This window comes from Brachionichthys hirsutus, chromosome 13 (assembly GCF_040956055.1).
Source record: "Brachionichthys hirsutus isolate HB-005 chromosome 13, CSIRO-AGI_Bhir_v1, whole genome shotgun sequence".
NCBI lineage: Eukaryota > Metazoa > Chordata > Actinopteri > Lophiiformes > Brachionichthyidae > Brachionichthys > Brachionichthys hirsutus.
This window is the reverse complement of record NC_090909.1, coordinates 5,086,567-5,099,566: the sequence shown is the minus strand read 5'-3', so window position 1 is coordinate 5,099,566 and position 13,000 is coordinate 5,086,567. Positions and strand designations below refer to the sequence as shown.

Here is a 13,000-nt window from a genome sequence, read left to right as displayed (position 1 = left end):
GTTGATATATATATATATATATATATGGAACGAGAAAGGCAAAATATTGTCATATTCTTTGCCAATTTATTTGATTATCTCTGGATAATTCAATTATATTTTGTGCTAAGTGTAGTGAGTAAAAGTTATTCTAATTTACAATCACATGATGAAATATTGCTTTAATCAAGGACTTTGCGTTCAGGGTTTACTGTATACATACAATAATTTCAGCTAATTGCAGTAAAGGAGCAGCAAGATAGAGAGAACAAACAAATCTGATCTCGGTTTTGTGTGTGTTGATGTCACATTGTTGCGTGGATGCTATTTCAGGGGACCTCGCATATCACCTGTATGCCAGGAACTGTCAGACGATGGAACTATCCACCTCCTCTCTGCATCGGTAGGAATACTTTCATTCCTTGCTCAGCTCTCCCTCTACTCTTTTTGTGTCTATTAATATTCATATTTTTTTATGATACTAAGAATTGTGTGTTTATATATATAAAACACTTGTTTAATAATGCTCCTTTAATGATACACAAACACCTTATATGACATAAAAGTATTGTGATTTTAATGAAATGAAAGAATGAGTGAGTAAATTAGTAAAGCAAATGGTTATATTTAACATGATTGGGTTTTTGTTTGGACTAAGGAGAGGTTCTGCACATTTAAATTTCCCTCTGAACTTAAAGCTGATCAGACACACTGAATAAAACTCATTGCCTTTGAGGGCTCCTTGACCAATGGGTCACATTTATTGGAACAACTGATTATTAATGGATAATTAATTCCATCTCAGGCCTTGATTGGTTTTGGTCGACGGAAGATTCATTGTGTAAAGACATCACAGTTTTGTGATTGCCGACTAGTATTTTTTGTTGTTACAGGATAACGTTTTAACCCATCACAACGTCCTTCAGTAAACACAATGATAAAGCACACTGAGTTCTTTTGAGTCTACCCTCCTCTGGCTTATGTCTTGTTTATTTCTTGATTTCCTTCACTGCTTGCTTTTTCTTCCCTTGCCAGTAACCATGTCTTTCTTCTCCTTGATTCAACTACTTATTTTACCATGAGCTTCAGCATCCCTCTAATCTTTTCTTTTTATTTTGGTGATTTCAAGATCAATCTTTCTTGATCCCATCACTGCTTCCCAACATTTTATGTCCTAATTTCACCTCGCATCTGGCTCTTTTGAATCGTGCTCCTGGATTCCAGTAAAGACATTTAAACATCACTACATTTATACATCACTGGTTTACGATTCAAAGGAATGGATGAAGGGCATCAAAGGATACGTTATATTATCCATCAATATCTCGTGGAGAATAGAAAAAGATCCAGAGTTCTATCATTACAGGAGATGGTATGGAATTTAAATGGGATTGTGGAGTTTTGTTTTCTCGTTTATTTTAAATTGAATACTGTTAATTCTTTAAGAGCATTGCAAACCACCAGCAAAATGTTGTGACTGATTGAAAGGATTGGCCTTCCTTCATTTGTCTGACCTCTGCTCTAAAGGCTTTGGGATTTTGATTAAAAATGACAGAATGTTATTTTCTTTTACTTTTGACCTGGAATTTGTAGATGCTAATGAAATGCTTTGTCTGACCTCTGGCAGCTCAATGTGGTGGAATCCATGAGGAACTGGAAGGCATGATACTTAGTCCTGGTTTCCCTGGTAATTATCCCAGCAACAGCGACTGCACCTGGAGGATCTACCTGCCTGTTGGTTATGGTGAGCTTCATCAACAGTGCTTATATATAGCTTCATTGGCATGTTCACACTCAAGGGCCTATTGATTATGCATAACTGTTGTTATTTATAGCTCTTTTGTGTGTGTGAAAGGCTCTGTAAGGTTATGAGAGTGTTTTTCTAACATTTTTTTATCGTTTCCCAGGAGCCCACATGCAGTTCCTCAACTTCTCCACAGAGGCCAACCATGATTTCCTAGAGATCCGCAATGGGCCCCTTGAAACTAGTGCAGTGATCGGCCGATTCAGCGGTCAGGATATTCCTGCCTCCCTCCTCACCACCTCTCATGAGACCACAGTATATTTCCACAGCGATCACTCGCAGAACAAACCGGGGTTCCGATTTGAGTACCAGGGTAAGAGAGCAGAATGGATCGTATGTAAGAAAGTCCACCTCCTGGTAGAAGTTGCAAATAATGAGAGCATGAACTATTGAGCAGCCCTAGGATTGTATCAAACAAAAATAAATATATAATTTTAATAATGACCAGCGTAAGTGTTGCTCATTCCAGAATTGACAGCAAGCAACAGCAAGCTGAGAGAGCGAAATTAAAGCGGCAAAAAAAATTACAAATAGAAGATGATCCAATTGAGCACTTTCATTGTCTCTAAGTAGAGTACTCACATGTTTTCAGATTAATTGCAGAACTGCTATAAAACCTAATGGTGTTTGAAAAAAAGTGTCTAAATTCATTTGAAACATTGTGCTGATTTAAACAGACCGCTGCCCGTGTTGTTCTCTCCCTCAGCTTACGAGCTACAGGAGTGCCCTGATCCGGAGCCTTTTCGCTATGGCATAGTGTTGGGTGCTGGCTACAATGTGGGTCAGTCCATTTCCTTTGAGTGTTTGCCTGGTTATGAGTTAATGGGACACTCCATCCTCACCTGTGAGCACGGTACCACCCGAACTTGGGATCACCCTTTTCCTCACTGTGAAGGTAAGAGAATTGTAGATGCACCAGTGCTGTGTTAAATAAACGCTATTAAATCAGTTAACTAGAGACTGACTGCACTGCCTCATTAATGCTGACCCAGAGTGCTAGCATCCTAACGTTCTGTTTCAAATGTACTGATCTATTACATCATTAGTGTGAACTGTTGTTATTGAGATAATAATTATCTATTATGAATCACGCAATTAAGAACAATAAGAAGAAGCAGCAGCTTTATTTGCCATACAAATTATATAACGAGATTTCAAGGTTAGAGTGGAGAGTTGGCCCTGAGCCGCTGCGACCTGAGTGCACCACCACAATGGGCCAACACAACCTATGTTCCTAACATGCATGTTTTCTTTTTTCCAAAAACTTATTTCCACCTTTATTTTAAACTTCAAAAGTTTAAAAAAAAGATTTAGGAATCTGATCATTTATTTTAGTGAACAACTCCAATTGTGTTTAATGAACTTACACATCACTCACAACCCATAATTAACCCTGTAACAGGGTTTGTCCTCCTTTTCATTAATTAAAAGCAATCACATTTCAACTCTTGATAGGTACTTCAATCAAAACAAATAACCATTCATTATGATTTTGATTGCTTGCTTTAATCAAATAATTTTAGTTTGCAGGATGCAAATTGTGTTTAAAACTGGGCATTTTTCAAAACTTGGTATACATCTCAGAATATTCTTAAGCTTGGAAATACAATACTTAACCTTGGATCGCTAACTTTTTACAGTGGCTATATTTTTATGTGACGTGTAGTGTGTTTCATCATTCAAAGGGAACATGCTCACAAGTTCCATTTCCTCAACTATTCATTCAACATCAGACTACAAAATAAGGGAAAGTCGTTTGCTAGTTGATAATGTGACTCAGAAGTGCAGCTCCACTGAGAAGCCGGGATTTAATTAACCATTCTGATCAATAGCCCATGTATCTGTTAAGTGGCTACTTGCTATAGTGACCCAGATTTTGATTCTAGCTGAGCCCCCCCCCCACCTACACACACACACACACACACACCTCCTTGTTTCCTGTCTTGAGTCTACTATATTTCAATATTAAGGGAATAAGGCATAAAATAAGTCTACAATAAGTCTATTTCTGCTTTGGGAATGATCAAATACCCTTAGATATCCAAGGGTGTGCCATAAAGCTGAATACTGTGAGATGCTAGAGAGGTCTGCCCGACAGCGATCACCACTCCTTCCTGATTTTTATTGCTCCACCACAGTGAATATGACTCCAATGGGAGTTTAGCCTGTAATCATTAAGTTGGGTAGAGTTCCTCAACAAAGTTTTAAATATAGATACTGTGGTTAGATTTGTGCCTGACAGCAGATGCGAATGTAATTTTTTAAACCCTATATATAATATATGTATTTTCCATTTTGACCTCAACATGTAGTTTTAACTGTTTCTATCACACACACAAGCGTTTAAACAAAAAATGCCATGGCCCTCTAACACACTGTACATGTCCACATTCCCCAAAAGCCCAGTCAGTACTAACCCCTTGGCAAATATCCATATCCACTCTCTCTCTCTTCACCCCATGGGGAAAGGTTTGAGGCCTTATCTTAGCAAAACACTCCATCCAAACCACCACTTTCTAAAAGGCTTTACTGGCTAATCTTTCGCTCAGACAAGTGCCTGGGCACGAGACGAAGTGTCTCTCCCGGTGATAGAGACACAGAGAGGGGAATCGGAAGAATTGAGGGATGAAAAGTCTTCCTTTTCACCGATTGCAGCTGGATGAAGCATCTCTCTCTTCTTGTATTCTTGATCTGCTGATGTATATATGCGTTGCCTCTTCCTTTTTCCTCCTTCCCTCAGTGCCGTGTGGTGGGAACATTACGTCAGACAATGGGACCATCTTTTCCCCCGGTTATCCAGAGGAGTACCCTAACTCAGCTGACTGCTCCTGGCTGATCACTGTGGCTCCGGGCTCAGGCATCAAACTCAATTTCACCCTGCTACAGGTTCATGGGCCTCATGACTTCATCACCGTCTGGTAAGAGTTAAAGCACACGTCTCTGACCCTGCATTTTCTTGTTTGATTGTTTTTCTTTGTGTAAACTTGCTTACTTTTGAGCTTTCACTTACATGTAATAAATACCATTTAGGCACAGCTGCAGCAGTAGGAATAGGGTCCTCACCTATTTTCTAAATGTATGTCAGAGAGATGAGAAGGGGATACAGAGACCCTGCATTGACAAGTTGAAATACCTGAACTTCACTCCGTATGGTAGTGTTTGTGTTGGGGAGGTGTATGCCTTTTGGCGTGACTGAGTATCAAGGGGTAAAGCTTTCTTCCATCAACCCCATAGTGCTTGGTTGGCTGTGCAATTTGTACGACCAAACACAGGATTTTCCATGCTTGTTGGTTGCCAGTCCCAGTTGATCCCCTCTCTCTGAGACAATCTACAAAGGTCCCAGCTCTCAGCAAAACTGGACGTCTGATTGCCAGCCAACCTGGCAAATTGAAGACCACATAAATTTCCCTTCAGTGAAGAGTGACATCTCAATTGAGAGAGAGATTTATGCAATGATTCTTGAGTATTTGAAGAGTTTGTGTAATGAATTCCGTACACCCAAGGTGAGCCAAAAACATTTACTTTCTATCATGGTTTTTTCTTGTAAAAAGTCTCCACTGTGTTGATCTTACCCCAGGAAGCTCATGCAGAGCCAAGATGGGGACTATCGTATTCCCCAATTCCAAGTTGCCACCACTGTGTATCTTTCCACAGAACTACTGAGCCAAAAAAAATGGTCCCAGTAATGGGGGATTGGCCAGAGTTTTGTCAGGCAGCAGTCCCTAGCCAACCGTTTCCAGAGCAGCTTGTAATCTCCCATGCCCAGTCTGACAGCCAAAGACAGATGGTTTTTAAGCTGAATGGTTGTGGCAGGGATCTGGGAGTTGGCTTAATCGGCCATGGTCACACCAGGGGACTGCCAAGGTTGGGCCACAGCTTCCAAAGACACTCCCATTGGATGGCAGTTCAAAGGACCAGCGCAATTCAGGGCCGCCATTCAATGCTTATCTGTAATTTGTACTCTATTCCAACATAATCACCCTTACCAATCGATGGTAATTGTTTTGGGTATGATCAAGGGAACATTATGACGATATTAGGCTGTTGGGAGTTGTGTGACGAGAGCCTGGCTTGTGTCCTTGTTTAGTTTTCTCTCAGGTATGTCTCACAAAGACTCAAGGTGATTTATAATTTGAGACACCAAGCAGAGGTTGCTGTCAGAAAGCATCACAGTTAATTACCATCACTTTTCTCCACTGGGTTTTTATTTGAAGCGTTTGCTGACCTGTAACCTTTTTCATCTTTAGGGATGGTCCACAGGAGACAGTCAGGAAGCTTGGCGTGTTCACTGATGGGGAGCCAAATGACCCACCCAGTAGCACATCCAACCAGGTGCTAATTCGTTTTCGTAGTAACACAGAGAAAGGTGGACTGTTCTGTATTAGCTATCAAGGTGCGTGAATTTCTATTATTTTTTCCGCATTTGCACTAGATCATTTGCGCATATTCTTTGTTTGACTCCTTCCTTCTCTTTGATGCTCTCAATGAAGCTTACAGACTTCAGTACTGCCTGCCTCCCCCCATCATTCCTAAAGCAGAAATCCTGATGGCGAGCAAAGAGTTTAAAATAGGTAGGTTGCAAAAGCTATAATACTATATACACACAGCTATTGACATACTGACACTAAGACACTCTGGATTTGAGGCACTTCTGACTTGTCTGTTTTAGATGTTGGTCCCATCCTGACTTGTAAAATCCCAGCATTCATTATCTTCCTTTTCGCAATTCAACAAGTTCTTATCCTATAAGGTGGGCTGACTGAATAAAAAATAACCCCTGGGGCTTTCAGGGAAGCAGTAATAATGAGTGATTATCAGAAAATATTCAAATTGATTCTCTTCCATATACTATAAGAAAACTAATGTGATTTCGTCGAATCTATTTGCATAATTTATCGACTTATTATTATGCAAACACACACACAGGTTACATGATCCCCAAAGGGGCTTTGTTATGTTCAAGTTTCCTTTTACTGATACACAAAATGGATCAATGAGTTCAGCCGTGATTTGGTGTGTGAAAATACTTTGGTTATCAATCCTATGGACTGCTGCTGCCATATCTGATCGATCTCTGTGTAACTCGTACTTCTCTATCTGTTTGTTCAGGTGATATTGTGCGGTACCGATGTCTTCCAGGCTACCAGTTGAGCGGAAACAGCATCCTCACTTGCCGGTTGGGTACACATTTGGAGTTTGAGGGGCCTCCACCCACATGTGATGGTAGGTGATCGCTTTAGGCTTAAAAACCTGTTAAACAATTCCCTTGGAAATGAATAAAATTGATCAAGTAACATCAAACATAGATAACAGGGAGAGTCTTAAAATAAAAAAACAGGTGCCCATGTCAGATGTTATATAAAATATTTTATGCACTTTAAACAGCATTGAAGTTGATATTGTTCCATGAATGCATGCAGCACACATTTTCAGCAGTGATATAAATAACCTATGCATTTTTACTTTTAACATAACCTTTTGCATTAGCTTGAGTTTCACTCTCCATAGGGATCTTTCTGCCTGTTTTACATGGAAACAGTCACATTTTAATTTAGCAGCACTTTCCATCTCTGTAGATGATAGTTGACTCCCGGGAGAATGAGGGTGTGTGCCACAGTGCTCTCCACATGCTGAAATATCAAACTCCCAGAGGAATCAATGAGCACACTGTTCCCAACTTCCCACATTATGAGAAAACTGAATGTTGTGTGTGACGCATTTCCTCTAGGCACAATACTGGGTGCATCGTGGGGTTCCTCTTTCTTTTTTAACCTCTGCTTTAAATATCGTAAATGCATGCATCTTACTATTTCTTTGCCTCCTTTCTGAAAATATATTACTCTGTTTGTGGGCTGTTCGGTGGACGAGGGACAGTAGGTGATATTGGAATAAATAAAATGCATTAAGGATGAGATGAGGTGAAACGTAGGGACGTGACAGTGAAGGAATGCGAAATCCTAGCAAGTTTATTCCCTCTGGTGCCCTGCATGTTGCCTACCTCGCTGTAGTCATCTGCAGCTGATGTGTAAATGAAATTGCCTACTGACATGGGTGATTTCATGAAAACATCAAGCTTTATGCACAGCTTTGCCTCACTAAGCAAATCTTCCTGCTGTTTTAGAGAAAATCTGTGACAGCTGAAAGCATTTTCTTTGCAGTTTGGAATGCATTTTTCGGAGAACGACACATAATGAAGGGGACAAGAGTACCATCAGACTCTAGACAACCATGCAGACCAAGGTGGTGGAGAGGACAGCCATATATATAGAATCAAGGAGTGTGAGAAAGATGCTGTTAAAGAGGGAAAAAATGAGACTACAAACCAATTTTAGTGCAAAGATTTGGAATTTGGAGCATCTACTGTGATGAGTCTGATCATCGACAAGTTCTTAAAATGTCTTTAAAAAGTTTGCAAAGCAAAAATGTAAATCTAAGACCATAAATGTCCCAGATTCAACTCATGCACATCCTGCTCGCGGAAAAAGACATAATCAGTCTGGAATAGATGGAGGAGAGGCTACTAAATGAGCCAAAGGACGTGGAGCGAGCAAGGGCAGGACAGGTGTTTAAAAAGTGTGAGGAGGAGAAGGGGAGGAACGGAGGTGGAGGGTGGTGAAAAAACAAAGTGTGTGGCTCATTGATATGCAGGGGACCTGCCAGCTGCAGCTGCACCTATCAAATCACCACTTCCAGCTCTGACAAGCATAACCCTTCCTGCAAGACTAACTGCCCCAGCCCTACACACACACACACAACCAACAGCAGACTCTACTGTATAGACACGCTGCATGGTCTGGCCTGTGTCTGGGTGTGTGATAGTCTTCCAGAGAGCTCTGCAGTGGTGTCCCCCCCCCTCTGTGTAAATGTATTCTCTTGTACTCTGCATTCCCTCTGTCTTCACTGCTGTCTCACTTGGGACTTCTTCTCTTGCATGCCACTTGTCACTCCCCTCCCCTGGCTGAGAAGACTTTTGTTCTTTGTGATGCATGCCTTTGTTTCCTGTTTGCTCCTCTGAGGCTGGTTCAAAACGCAACAGCAAAATGTAATGTTGTCCTTCACAAGAGTTTTTTTTTTCTATGTTAAAGAAGACTCTGAGTTACGACGGGCTTTCAATCTAAAAGTATGAGTTTAGTGACAATTAATCGCTGTTACGTCTGCGGAGTTGTGAGAGTACATATATATGTACGTACAAAATAAATGGCCTATATGTATACAAATCTTTTTTTTCTTTTTTTTTGATAACATAAAATGTCGGCCAAGTTGTCATTTGTTTAACGACGAAATCGCTGAACAACATGGTCTTCGAAACATAACTCCGTAATTAAATGAGGATATATATATATATATATTAAATCACAGGCACACACTGTATTTAATTTAAATAATAATATAATATAGTTAATATGTTACCATTTGAACAACCAGTCAGTTTGTACTTAATTTGTATGCTTTTTTATGCTGTTAGATTAAACTGGGTTGCATTCGACCCACAGCCGATAAATACTTCTACTGCCCGCTAAGACCATAGTGAGTCCGAGCATCATCAACGCAAAGCAGTGGCACCAGTCAAAAGTGTTGCTTTATTTCATTAATGACACACAACAAGGCCTCATAATTCCAAGTCCCCCAGTCAGATTTCAGGTTAAAGCCCACATAATCGCCCGTCGCATGAGTGTCCAAGATAGCTGGCTTTCTTTATCCCGCTTGCTCCCTTTGCCTTTCAGCCTCCATCGCTCTTTCTGTCCCATAGATTATATTCGATTTGTTTGCCTCTGCCTGTCCTTTCAGTCTCATGGAATGGATTAGATGGCACCATTTTATTTTTCCACATCTTCATTGTCATCCCCGACTTGTTGGGTCCTGATCCACACTAATACTTATGTTGCGGCATATCCCCTTCAGTCGGCTCATTATCGCTCCTCAGCTTATGCTACTTAAATACTGAGACAAGTAAAGGCAGTACAGTACTAGAAGCTTGTTGCATTGGGGAGTTAGCCACATGAGCATCCAAAGAGGAATACACAAATCTCCAGTATGTGCATGGATGCAGATGTGTGCATATTTGTGATTCTTTGCAGATCGGGCCGAGAACCATATTTTTCACTGGTACATGTCTTTAATACAAAGCAGAAGGGGCTGCCATTTCTGCAATGGGTTTATTCTATTCCTCCTCTCATTAAAGTGAAATTTCATTTTGAGCCCTATCGGCGGTGATCTCACCTTGTCTGTTGAAGCTGCTCTTTCCAGCTGTCAGATTTGTCCCCTAATACCCTTTTGTTTACTGCCAGAGAACGAAATGCGTCATTTCAAAGTGGTTTTAGTTTAATAAGTAGCATTCTATAGATAACAGCCCGTCTGTCCGTTTCCATCAGTGCCCCGACTCGCTGAAAGCAGTTTTGAAGACACACCAGAGCGCTCTGAAAGGTCACTGACGAGACTCATCTCATTCTTTTGAGAATTGATTGTTTAATGAACTTCTCTCTTCGATTTTATATCCCACTTCCAGGTGCAATCAGTTTCACTACGGGTGATGGATTTAAGCGTTTTCACACTCACATCAAACTGAGATGCTCGAGGCTGCGAACGATTTCACAGACCTGAACATCTTCTCTGGCATTTGAGATGAGAATAGATTACTGTCAATTCCAAAGTTAGATGCCAAAAGTGATTTGTTTATTTCTGAGTTCCACGTGATGCACAACGCGATGGTGCTAATGTACGTACCCGGTAGTAGCTTAGTTTGCACATGCTTTGGAACATGAGTGGCAGCTCTCAAACAGCGTGCAAATTCCTTTATATTCAGAGTTATTGTGAATTCATATTATCAAATACTATAGCTCATGGTAAGATGCAGAATATATTCTGGAGGAACTACTAGTGCTGATTTGAGAATGCCAGTAGGCTCTGGGGGTTTGACTCCAGTTGGACACTTATTGCATGTCATTTCCTACGCTCTTCTTTCATAGCAATTGATCCTTCTACAGTGACCTCAATATATGCAGAAAGAAGACTCAGCCATGGTGAACTATATTTAGATGTTTAGATAAGTTTACAATATTAACTTTGACTTGTCCTGTTCATGGTGAAATTTGGATGTGAAACAATTCCAGAACAATAAAAAAAAAAGTTCATGGCAGAAGAATTAGACAGGCCTTATTTGAGCTTTTCTGTGAGAGACAGCTTACCTGACAATATCTGACATTTCCTGCGGCAATAATAATCCCCACTCCCTACGACATGCCAATCTGCCAATTCTAAGAATGACTTGTTAATGCATTTTAACTGGAACTCTCTGGTACATATTTGTGCATTTGTGCAGCACACACACACACACACGCACACACATGCATAAATGCATTGTTTCCTGCGACACCCTCAGGTCTCGAATTATGATTAGCTTCGCTTTGCTTTTATTCACATTGAGTTGTCCCACAACAACAATATGGAGCGATCAATCCAATTCACACCTCAAGGAAAATCTAATTCACAGAAGGAAAGCACCATCAGAGGTTGAATTACTAAACCAAAACAGGACAGCTCCATGTAAACAGTTGCACTGAATATTTTAATGTATTTCTGCCTCTGCCTTTCGTTTATCTCAACAGTGACTTGTCCCATGAATGAGGTTTTGACAGCTTCCACTGGCGTCATCATGAGTCAGTCGCCTGGCAACGGTTTTCCACATTTTGAGTCTTGCTCCTGGGTGGTCAAAATTGAACCGGGATACAACATTACCTTCACTATTGAACACTTCCAAACCAGCCGGCAGTTCGATGAGTTAGAGATATTTGATGGTGAGCAGCTGTATAAATATTTTTATATACCTTTTTTAATTACTGTAACATAATTGATTTTTTCTATTTTTTTTACCTTGTGGTATATTAAGTGTTATGCAAACTACACATATCATTAAGTATCAGTATTGTGGCTGAATAACATATTTGCAACATTCTTGCTTAACCAAAGATTTGATTTCACCAATATCCACTATTTTAGCCTTTCTTGGGAGAAGAACTACTCCGTCTTGTTCTCCTGCACGTGATCCCAGGCATAGTCAGCAACTCTGCCAGGCTGCTCTGAGAAAATGGTGGCCACACCATTATTCCTGATTAGGGCTTTTCATCTCTTGTAGGGTAAAGGGGGGAAATACATTTACTAAACTTGGGATTGCCAAGCCAATTATGGAAGATAAAATACCTTAGTAAATTTAGATTTTACCTTAAGTGTCACTAAATGCACCATCGTTCAAAAGCTGTGACTTTTGGTAATTGGATTCATTACAAGTGATTTTCTCTGTTCTTGTAATTGAATCGCCAAGAATAACACCTTTGACATCCATCAGGTTGGTGTGTTAAGTATATGGAACTGTTTCCTCTCACCTTAGGCCCCTCCAGGCAGAGCCCTCTCCTGATTACCCTCAGTGGGAACTACTCCAGCCCATTGAGCATCACTAGCTCCAGTAACAAAGTATACCTGCACTGGTCCTTTGATCACACGACCAGTCACAAAGGCTTTCGCATACGCTACTCAGGTGAGTCAAGACCAGGAACACACCAGCAACATGTAATTGGCTATATATATATATATATATATATATATATATATACTGTATATGTGTGTGTGTCTGATTTGAGTGTAATCATAATTGATTATTGATTTACTAGAGGACATTAATGTTTGGCTTAGTGTTCCTGGATAATGTGTATTTAATCTCATCAGAGATGTCTTTGCTTCTTGAGTCAATAAGACCAAGATGTGGTCTGCAGCTGAAATATCTAGAAGCATGACCCATCTCCATGGCAACGTAGCAGGGGCGGTTGGCGTCTGCGGCGCTGCTCACTGTGCCGCGCAGGCCTGGGAATTAGTAAATGCTGTTTCTTGCATTACTTCTTATTCTTCTGTTTTGTCCCACTCCCATGAAGGATCTCTTTCTATACGACACCTGCATAACTTTCCCTGAATTATGACTGTGTAAATATTTAACAGCCTCCCTCCGTTCCTTATCAACCACGCTCGTCCAGATTGACTAATCGTCTGTCTCTCTCTCCTCTCAGTGGAAATCTATCTTTCCTCAACTGATGTTCTGTCTTTCCCCCATCCATTATTTTGCCTTTTATGTTAGCAATAATGCATTTTGACATAACAGCCTGATTGACAGATGGACTGGGTGATCACTGGGAAGTTACCCACAAGTTTCTCTGGTCAATGTGGATTTAA

The 13,000-nt window shown here is 40.5% G+C and overlaps 1 protein-coding gene across 1 annotated transcript in view; it reads left to right on the top strand.

Annotated features, from left to right (window-relative positions):
- The window catches only part of csmd2 (CUB and Sushi multiple domains 2), a 133,763-nt gene extending 120,950 nt beyond the window's left edge, over window positions 1–12,813 (top strand). The window contains exons 40-50 of the mRNA XM_068747573.1: window positions 313–382; window positions 1,607–1,723; window positions 1,887–2,096; window positions 2,490–2,678; window positions 4,524–4,701; window positions 6,031–6,176; window positions 6,274–6,354; window positions 6,893–7,006; window positions 11,389–11,577; window positions 12,168–12,314; window positions 12,770–12,813. Of these exons, the coding sequence (XP_068603674.1) occupies window positions 313–382; window positions 1,607–1,723; window positions 1,887–2,096; window positions 2,490–2,678; window positions 4,524–4,701; window positions 6,031–6,176; window positions 6,274–6,354; window positions 6,893–7,006; window positions 11,389–11,577; window positions 12,168–12,314; window positions 12,770–12,813 (1,485 nt within the window). The remainder of the gene's footprint in view (window positions 1–312; window positions 383–1,606; window positions 1,724–1,886; window positions 2,097–2,489; window positions 2,679–4,523; window positions 4,702–6,030; window positions 6,177–6,273; window positions 6,355–6,892; window positions 7,007–11,388; window positions 11,578–12,167; window positions 12,315–12,769) is intronic.
- Window positions 12,814–13,000: the final 187 nt, after the last annotated feature.